At 38.8% G+C, this 10,993-nt stretch overlaps 1 protein-coding gene across 1 annotated transcript; it reads left to right on the top strand.

Moving 5' to 3' along the window:
* Positions 1-6,332: 6,332 nt before the first annotated feature.
* Positions 6,333-10,789, top strand: prokr1b (prokineticin receptor 1b). Its single transcript, XM_042501585.1, has 2 exons — positions 6,333-6,799; positions 10,084-10,789. Exons 1-2 carry the CDS (start codon positions 6,333-6,335, stop codon positions 10,787-10,789), a joined length of 1,173 nt encoding a protein of 390 aa, XP_042357519.1.
* The last annotated feature ends 204 nt before the right edge of the window (positions 10,790-10,993 follow it).

Below are 10,993 nucleotides of genomic sequence, written 5' to 3'. Positions count from 1 at the left end.
ACTTTTAGGGCCATAATGATGCTATTCAGCTGATTTCCCATTCAAACAATAATTACATGCTTTTCTTTCACATTCAGTTACCGTCATCAATTAAATAAATGTATCAACAGAAAATGTGATGACCTTGTCCTGCTGTACTTCTATGTACTTTATAAAAAAATGACTTGATAATGGTATGAACACAAGGAGAACCTGAGAACAAGGCAGAATGAATGATGGGAAAAGGTTATTGCACAAAGTATGATGGAATGGGTATGATGGTGAGGAATGGGGGTCAGTGGAAAATAATGGAGGCAGTTTAGATTAGGCTGGCACAGATGGTGAAGGAAAGGGTGGTGAGCAGGTGAAGCTGGCAGGCAGGCAAGTGGTGATACTGGAGCACATGAAAAACACAGGTTAACAAAGGGCATGGGGAAAAAAAGGAAGCAATATTCTGATAATGAACTTTCCCTTTCAGGTGGGATGTAGAGCTACCACAGAGGTTAACAACAGTCTGGTAGTTGGAGAGCTGAAGACAGGTGAGTATGATGACCAGAGCCAGGGACCAGGGAAACTGGGAAGGGAGACCACACCCACACCGGCACACACAAAACAAAACACAGGGAGAGAAAGGCAAAAAGGATAACAGACAGAAACACAAGGAAACAGTAGGGAAAACAAGTAAGTTACAAATCAATGAAGATAATCCTTTATTTGTCCCACAGTGGGGAAATTTGCTAGTTTTACCTAAAGATATGAAAATTGTAACACATATATTACATCCCAAGTCATACAAAAAAGTCCCTCAAAGCCATACCATAAACTCAAAATAGAGTCAGAAATTTTAAATTGAATATTCAGTTATTGTCTATTTTTGTGCATTTACAGAGGTCATACTTAAACAAACTCCTTCTAAAGATTTGGTTGGATAACTTCAAAAGTTGTGTGTGCCATTTAAAGACCTTCCATATGAAAAGTTGTTAAAGGCTTGATTTTTTCCCAAATGCTGTGTTCTTAGCGAGGCATCACATTTTCTTGTTTTGCCACAAAAAAGGAAGTGCTTTGTATCTCTTCCATACATACTCCAATCTGCCCAAATTTTCATGTTTGATAAGAGTCCCAGCCTGTAGACAGCTTTGTGCAAATGTATTTATAAAAGTTATGGTGCCACCTACTGGCTACAGGAAATGGCATGCTTTATACTTTGATGTCCTTCTTTAATTAGCTAATGTAAGTCAGTAGTCAAGTGTAAAACAAAAAACAAAAAAAGGAAAGAAAAACTAGTTGTACAGATATATATACTTTAATGAACTCCCCCGAGAGATTTGATCTGATCGACTTCAAATTTTGTGTGTGCCATATAAAGACCTTCAAGATGAAAAGCTGCTAAAAGCTTGAGTTTAGGTCAAACCCTGTGGTCTTAACAGGCCTGCAAATTTCCACGATTCACCACAAAATAGGAAGTGCTTTTTATCACCACTTTATATGGTACAATCTACCCCAAACTTCGTATGTTTGATGATAGTCCTGACGGGAAGACATCTAAATGTCAATATTGTAATGGTTATTTATGGTGATAATGGTTATATTTTGTCACCTACTGGCAACAGGAAATTATATGTTTTATATTTTCATGTACATCTCTAATAGGCTAATGTAAATAAATAGATATCTTGGAGTTTCTGTCTAACACTTTGGCCTTGGCAAAGCGTCAAAATTGAATGTTTTTCCACAAAACAGGAAGTGCTTTGTATATCTCTATATTGTACAGTCTGCCCCAAACTCTATAGGGCCACCTACTAGTAACAGAAAATTACATGTTTTGTACTTAATGCATTTCTCTAATTAGGCAATATAAGTAAACAGTTTTTTTTCATGTCTTTGAATATGCAGTTGACACATACTCTATTCTGAAGACAGAAACCAACTTCAAATGATATTCACAATGCATTTCTTTTGTTTAGCATTCAGCACTCACCTTTTCCCACAGTGCCAAGACAAGGATGTTCTCTCCAACTAATGAGCAATATCTCTGAGGATACTCAGCTCTGTGCCTGTGTAAATCTCCAGGTGTATGCACGGATCTTTATCAGTCACTGATGCAGTACGTGCATACTTTTCAGTAATAAATCAGTCTGTCCTCGTGTCATGGAGTGATTCCTAAAGCTGTCAGGGTGTCCATGTGACATTTTCACGATGTGCAGTGATTTTACACAATAGGGACACAAATATTGTTCATGTTAAGAACAGAAATATGACAAGTTATTGCGCACTGCATGACATACATTGGAAAAGTGTATGTCACTGACATTTCAGTGAGAAATTGTTTTGAAATCCTTTCCCACATCCTGATCTGTGGCAGGAGGAAACGTGCCGTGGCATTTAAGGTCAGCTCTAACCTGCAGCTGGTTGATTTGAAAGTGATTTTCAAACGAAGGTGTATTTTTCTGTGATTGGGATCATAAGACAGGCTCCCACAAGCATGCTAATAGACTCATCTTACTGTAGAGCAGCAAGCAAATCCTGATGGATATCAGCTTGCTGCCACACAAATACATTCACATATGGCAGAATGGAGGCAAGATAATGTGAAAATACCTAGGGGCCAGTCGCTTTTGAATAACATCATATTGGTTATTTTGAAAAATTACAAACAAATGAGACAAACAAACTGTTTAATTTTTTAATGAAAATATATTTGACTTCACAGGGCCCCTGAAATTGGCGGCCCCCACTGTCGACTTCACGCGTCTTTGCTGTGGCCATGTGTGCTACCTAAATGAAAATGTCTGCTGCCAGGTCCATTAGTTTGCTAATTTCTTGTCTGTTTATGAAAACACATTAATTCTGCCTGCACAGTTCCCACTTGGTGCATGTCTACAAACTGTATGAAAGTCTTACCATCATGAGGTGAAGACAAAAAATGCAAAGTGATTTTGCTTGATTAACCAATATTGTGTGATGAGCCATATATAGTATATTTTAAAAGAGATGGGCTGTTAAAAGTCTGTCTGCAGGCCAAAACTGGCCCCCGGCTGGACTTTGGACATGCCTGAAACAGAATGTATCAGCAAATGATTAAGAAAAAAGTGAAAACCAGAATGGTTAGAAATGGCTGTGTAGTCAAATACTAGCAGAGAGTTTGAAAGAATACGCAATGAACCAGCATTTTGCCAAAACAGACTGCCTCAGTTCTGATTTAAACCCCATACATATATTTGTATCGATTCTCTTTCACTGCTGCTTATTCCGCCATAATGCTGTCACCAATAAACTATATCACTATCTGTCCAACATCAAGCAGAGGCCATAGATTACAGGTCTTGTGCATATTCTCCATGGCTGAGTAGAGAACACCAGGATCACACCACTGTCTTTTTCCCATCTATATTCATTGGTTACGAGCAGCAGTAAATCCAAAACCCGACTGGGATTAGAGAGCTGTCCAGAGTTGGAAATAGAAGCCAAGTGTTTATCCTGCTGGTCAGGCCTCTTGGGCTACAGCGACAGACACTATCAAGGCCGAGGAAGAAGCTCCTGATATTTAGAGGGTGATAAAAACTAATGGGAACATGCAAAAGCAATTCTCTCACCTCTTATGAGCTGAGGGGTGGATATGTTTAAGTTCTAGAAAAGAAAACAAGAGCTTTTCTCTTCCAGTGTCCACTGGAGATGATAGGAGTTGTCTGCTAGTCTCATGTCTCATGTCTGTTGTTATCCGTTATTGTATCTAAAGTGCACTGACTCTATCTGCCGGCCCACTGCACTCAATGTGAGAGCACACAAAAAGCCATCTCGCCGCCGCTGACAGATGATTGTCAGAGGCGATACAAACCCCAGCAGCATTAGCTTTCCATCACAATAAGGAACTGATTCTAAAAAGTCATCAGTGCTGCTGTCTGTGGCTGTTTATCTGCTGTTCAGCTTTCAGAAGCTCTGTCCATACATTGACCCCCACCTAGAAAAAGGAGACAAAGATCACATTGCTAATTAGTCTCATAGATTCAAGAAATTACATTTTCAAGGAACGTTTATCATCAACCTCATCGGCATAATGGAGGGCTGACTACTACTATTCCTTTTTAATTGAAAGAATATCTAAACTAAACCATTTCTTTTTTTTCAGAACAAAAAAATGAAATGGTTTTTCGTTTATTATGAGTCAAGACGTCCCATCTCTCACATTGATTACCTTCCCCAAAGCCACTTTGCAATCAGAGTCAGCAGCAGTCACCGGCGTGAATATCAAACGTGTTGTTATTTAAAAAATCTGAGACCAGCAGAGAGAAGAGCACTTGTGATCATATGACACCATGACACCTTAAAATATGTACATTTTAATAAGCATTACATGAAAACTCAAGACATTTAAATCAAGGGAACACACACCAACATGGGCTCTTACACTGTGTTATAGAATGGTTTCAAACATTTAGGCACTTACATTAAGGGTATACATTACTGGCACACCGTTACACTATTATTTGGTGAAGATATGTTCAGGTATTTTAAATAGTTATTTATTTCATTCAATCCAAAACTGTTTAGTGTGTTAATCATTTATGTAATCATTCAAAGTTCAAAAGAACACATACAACAGGCATTAGCTTCATTTTGAAGAAAACAGCCACAAGTGGTGTTTGAAACACTTGAGAGACAGCTGCCAGTGACTCAAAAAAGTTATTGCAGATTTAATGTAATGTTTACATAAATTTTAAAAAACCTGTTTCTTCTAACTCAGTTTGAACATGCAGTGCTGGCAATTAAGCTGTCCTATGACATAGCATGATAATTACTGGATTCATGTAAGCAAAGAACATATCACATGTGATGCCACGCAGCGCAATGTGATAAATACGAAGCTTTCAGGTGAAAGAGAGGCGTGCCTACAGGATGCTATAATCACGCAGCGAGTGCATGTAAATGTGAGAAATGTTAAAAGTTAATGTAGCCTGTCATGTAGGCTACAGATTATTCTGTGTGCACTGTATTTATGGTCGACCAATCAGCTGTAAACTGTCAACTGTTTCATCTCTCGCGGACACTAACTCTTGCACGCGCGCACCTGCCTCTCTCTCACCTCCTGAAAGACGTCCATGTGCTTTCTCCACTTCGCCCGGATTTTTCAGGAGAGGCAGACGAGACACGGACGCAACTTTTTCTCTCCGCCTCTGTGAGAAACGAAGCGGACTCAGACCTTCTGTTTGCGCTGCTAAGATTGCCCGAAAATACATCTCCTCCTCACACAGTGCGGCTGTTACATTTTTTTTAAATTACTGAGCTGAGAAAAAAAAGCGGGAGATACTGCAACGTCTGCTGGTAAGTGCCTTATAAAATGTGTTTTAATTCACTAGATTTCATCCTTGGAAAGTCATGAGAGATCAATGTCTCTTAAAATAAAGATGAAAGCGTTTCTTTCTCAACTATGACTCTACATTTGAGTGTTTTTACTATATTGATTTAAATTCACAGACTGTGATATTCCTCAAGGGTGTGATGATCTCCAACAGTTTAATACTCCAATTGAGACACCCTGCAGCTTAACAACACCAAGTTAGGTTTTCTAAACTGCCCCAGAGCCCTAATTCAAAGTACATTTTCCCTCTAGTTCTGCAGATATAGTAATTTTTGCATGGCATTGCATTAAAAATAGATTATTACTAATTTCCTTAAGCAATAACTTTTTTCATTTATTTTAATGAAGCAGCTCTATGGAGATCCCATAAATCACAACTGTAAAAATAAGCTATTTGAGATCATGTTTTTTTTGGTGCCCCCACCACCACCACCACATTATAATTGTGTACACAGATTGCCTGGTATCACTGTATATATGTAAACCTGGCATATGTGGTTAAATGTCCCCCCACCCCCCACCCCCTCTAATTGGTTTTATATGATACTTTTTCTTACCTCATATGCTTGCGAAGCGATCCAAGTGTCCACTTTTGCAGCAAATCAAATGCCCCGTCATCACACTGAGTCTAGTCTGTGATATTGGCTTACTGTAAAGTGACAAGGTCCTGATAAATTGCATTGAGCTTGTTATAATGACCTCACCCACTAACATTTTTCATCAGAAAGTAACAGAAATATCACACATGCCAGTATGACAACGCATGACAACGCATGAAGCACTGAGATCATGTAATTTGTTTTGATCATGTTTTGTCGCCATGAATCCTGACCCTGCATGAGTAATGCTGACATGAGAACTTTCTGTTTCAGGTGAGGATGTGCTGCTTGTTGGCACCATGTACCAAAAAGCATTCTTGATTTTCACCTAATTTGTTGGATCAAATTGTTCTGAAACACAAGTCTTTCTAAACCAAAATAAAAGTGTGTGCGAAGACATGGGGGAGTCCAACATTAGCCATGTGGTTGCAGTTTATACAGAGACACATGAGAGTCTCCCATCAGGCAAGCTGGATCATTACATGGACACCTATGACATGGACTACGGCGTCCCTCCTGATGAGATCCCAGACACAACGCAGGGCCAGGCCTTCTTTGTGGCCACCATAGTTATTGGCGTGGTGCTTGTTTGCATCATGCTTGTCTGTGGTTTTGGAAACTTCATATTCATTGCCACACTGACACGCTACAAAAAGCTCCGTAACCTCACCAACCTGCTCATTGCCAACCTTGCCATCTCAGACTTTATTGTGGCAGTGGTGTGCTGCCCATTCCTGGTGGACTATTATGTGGTGAAACAGCTTTCCTGGGATCATGGATTGGTGCTGTGTGCCTCCGTCAACTATCTCCGGACTGTGTCACTCTATGTGTCCACAAATGCATTGCTTGCAATTGCAATTGACAGGTGAGTGTGTTATTTCTGTCATGAGCTCAGTTCATTAAGACGCTGCTTCTTGCAGGAAATTTCCAGTGTTTTCTACAGACTTTAGAATCAGTAAAGCTCTCATATTTTTATCTGGAAATAATATCTCCTTTTCTCAAAGAACATCACAAACAATATATCTTTGTCCATCCTTGTGGATTTATTCCAGTCATTGTTTGCCATATCCAAGAGATTTAGAGAGATATGGAGACACTGATGTTGAGATTTTTATTGGCAGACACAGTAAAAAACTTTCTAGATTAAAGCTGGCAACAGATGTTACAGTCTTTGAATAAAAATGTCTGTTTTGTAAAATATATTAAACTTTTTTCTCTATTAATTTTACCAAGCTAACCACTAACCACATTTGAATTTATTTATGGTGAAATATATACTACTATGCATAGGTGTAAATTTAGAGGGTGTGGGGTAGTCACAGGAGACACATCCCCCTTTATATTTATAACATGCATTTTTCTCCCCCCAATAAAAACATGAAAGCAGCAAAGGACTTTTAAAGAAATCTTTTATTTATTCATTTATTTATTACAAAATGCAGGAAATTAAGTGTTTGATGCTAAATATTCTCTAGCAGAGGACCCCCCCACCCCCTTTAATTTATACAGCTTCCCCCACGATGCTGAAATCCCAAAATGAAACCTATGGCTCTGCAAGCTCAGTTGCAGTGTTTCTTTGCCCTGCTGGTTCATATTCATGTCATATTCGTGCTGAGGTGGATATGTTTACTTTTATCAATACATGCAATTCTTTTTAATGCATCATTTGGCTCTACGCTGCTGTTGAGGTCCATCTTGATGTATAATTCATCAAAATGAAAGATTTGCGTGCATAAACACTAACGTTAGTGCTTCAAAGGCCATGAAAACATGCATTGATTCATTCAAGATTGTTAATTAGCCTGAAACAATTCTCTAGCTGATCTGTTCAGTATGCAACAGGTAGATATCCTTTCATGATGAATCAGTATATCCTCATCTACTTGTGCCACAAATATTTAGACAGCATTGATGTGTTTAGTAGGGAATGAGGCTGTTAACATACCAAAACAATCCAGTATACAGCAGTATCCCTTATGATATACTGTAAAAGTCCTCATGACTTAAGGCCAAATATATTAAGATTCCAAAACAACCAAAATGAGCATTCCTGGCACTGGTAGGACAAAGGACTTCAAGTTCATTTAATTATAAATAGTAGTTTAATTTAAGTGTATAAATTAAACTTAAAGTACTTTGCAAAGTAACTGCTAGTAAAAAAGATTTGGATTGCATTAGCATAGCAGCAAACGTCACTGGAGGTTACTGCTTAATGTTAACATCATGCTTAAAAGTGTACTTTAATTAAAGAAACACTTTACAGCTGTTTGTTTTTTAATCACTGAGTATTTTCAGTTAATAAGAGAGTGAAAGTAATAGCACAGATGTACACATGTTCAATAGGCCCCTTTCATGTGTCATTTTGCCATGAGACCGTAGAGAAAGCACAGGTGTGAATGGTTAAATCAATTATGGCCGAATTTCATGTAGCTGTTCCAGTTACAGTTTCCTGGTGTTGTGCATGCTGGCTCACCTTCATACTGTGATGGCTTACTGGGACACTTGCAGAGAATAAAGCCATTGTTAATTGTTATTTAACACCTGTGCTGACAAGTCAACTCATCTGCTTTGACAAAGGCTGATATATGCATAAACTGAAACAGCCCCTTAGTGTAACAGAGCAAGATAAATAGTGCAAAACACCATGATTTCTCTGGGAGAGGCACAGGTCATTAACACTATGTTACCTATACAGGTTCATGGTCTATAGTGCCACATCCTCTTATTGATTGAAGTGAATGGTTCATTGCCTGTACCTGAGTCTCTGAACTCAGTTCTTCAGAATGCAACCCCCGCCACCTCCTCTCCCTTAATTTTCCTTGTGCTACATGAATGTCACCTCACTGCACTGCCCTGTAGTGCATACATTAATGTAGGGAGACACGTGTATGTGTGCATGAGTGCACACAACATCCACAGATTCACAAAGAAGTATGTTTAAAATTTCAAGCTGTGAGGAGATTTAAACGTGGCATGAGGGCTGGATAATGAGTGTTAAGTGTGTGAAAGTGATCAGTATGAAGTATTGTTGAGTTAATAATCCTTCTGATTTTGTATGAGCTTGCTCGTGTTAACCATAAAAACAGCTTTTTGAGCACAGTCTGTTATGGATAATCTGCAGGCCTGCTGCCAAGCTAATGGGTAATAATTGACTTCTTTGTGGGTGGTACTCTGTATCCCAAGGTAGTGTAAATTGTCATGCTGCAGCAGAAAAAACAATTGAATGATACAGAGAATAAATTTAAATTTCAAAATGTAAAATAGTATATATATATATTTGTAATGATAATGCTGATTAACATGATTTTAAACAAACATACAAAACAAGCAAACAAAAAATAATGGAGTGATTTATTAAAAAACTATACATTTAAGGATTTTGAATGGATTTTTAAAAGTGATTTGTTTGACTATAAATCATGTAGTAGATGAAGTGTATCTATATAGAGTGCTGCAGGGATGATGTTGATGATTATTTGTAGAGCAACAGGGAAGTTAACATCACCCTAGCACCCTCGACAAAAAGCCAATGGGGTTTTGCCGTTGTATACTGGATTATTGCAGAAAATAAGCTCTGTGGCAAGCAAAGTTTATGATACTAACAAACTGGCTTTCTAACTAAAAACCCATTGACTTTGAGTTGAAGGAACCAGGACTGCTTAAAGGCAAACTAATTTCCAAGTTTTAGGACTCATTTCTGCACCACTCTATTGAAAAGTTTTACCCATCAATATTAAAATATTATATTTTTTTGTCTTTCTTAACATGCTGTGATTGGAAATGTTGGGCTATATACAAAATATATATAGATGAAAACAACTCTAAAATACATGAGTAAAGTACTGATGTCAGTTAATGCTTTTACCTCTTGCTTTACATGCCTAAGACACTGTCCCTTAAGGAGCGAAAAGCATCCATACCTTTTGACTCCATAAAAATGACCTTCTACCAATACGAAAAAGCCAGTTCTTTGAATTATGAATCATTGTGAATTAAACTTCAATCTTACATGAGTGACTGAAAGTCATTTGCTGAATCTTTTGACTTCACAGAGCGCTCAGAATGCTAAAAAGGGTGGTGTGATTGCATTGTATTATGAAGTAGATATACCCTGCCTCTTCAATGAATAATATGTCTGTGTTCTTCCAGGTACATGGCCATAGTCCATCCTCTGAGGCCTCGTATGAAGTACCAAACCGCCTACTGCCTGATAATGGGAGTCTGGATTGTTCCTATCCTGATATCAATTCCCTCTGCCTACTTTGCCTCTGAGACCATGTATCCTCATGGCGGCGCCACTCCAACCACTCACAAAGTCTTCTGTGCTCAGATCTGGCCTGTGGACCAGCAGATCTACTACCGGTCCTACTTCCTTTTTGTTTTTGCTGTGGAGTTTGTTGGACCTGTAATCGCCATGGCAATGTGTTACACACGAATTTCCTGTGAGCTCTGGTTCAAGAACGTTCCAGGTTTCCAGACAGAGCAGATTAGGAAAAGGTTGCGTTGTCGCCGTAAGACTGTGATGGTCCTGATTGGGATCTTGACGGCATACATCCTGTGCTGGGCGCCGTACTATGGTTTCACCATCCTGCGAGATTTCCACCCAACGCTCATCTCCCGCCAGAAGAACTCGTTGGTGGCTTTCTATATCATCGAGTGCATTGCCATGAGCAACAGCATGATCAATACCTTCTGCTTTGTTAGTGTCAAGAACAACACAGTTAAGTACTTGAAGAAGATTGTACTGCTGCGATGGAGGTCAACATACACACCCAACAAGACTGTGGATGAGATGGAAATTAGGACCTCCACCATTCCTGTAACGGAGGAGATTGAATGCATCCATTTGAGATGAAGAGAATAAAGTCATAGCAGTCACTTAAATTTGGGCAGTTGATATACAGAAATTATGTAGTTGAATGTTGGTTTTGACATGGAACCTTTCTTTGGTGTTTAAATTAAATTTTGAAAAGATGAAGCACAATGAAAGGTCAAACCAGTATTGTGGTCTGTGTGACATATAGGTTTATGCCGTATACCCACAGAAAGCTCCATTTCC

This window comes from Plectropomus leopardus, chromosome 15 (assembly GCF_008729295.1).
Source record: "Plectropomus leopardus isolate mb chromosome 15, YSFRI_Pleo_2.0, whole genome shotgun sequence".
Classification (NCBI taxonomy): domain Eukaryota; kingdom Metazoa; phylum Chordata; class Actinopteri; order Perciformes; family Serranidae; genus Plectropomus; species Plectropomus leopardus.
This window is presented reverse-complemented; position numbering and strand designations above follow the sequence as displayed.

Coding starts and splice junctions, on each gene's coding strand:
- prokr1b (XM_042501585.1), top strand. CDS start 6,333: ATGGGGGAGTCCAACATTAGCCATGTGGTTGCAGTTTATACAGAGACA. Junction 6,800..10,083: donor CTTGCAATTGCAATTGACAG/GTGAGTGTGTTA, acceptor GTGTTCTTCCAG/GTACATGGCCATAGTCCATC.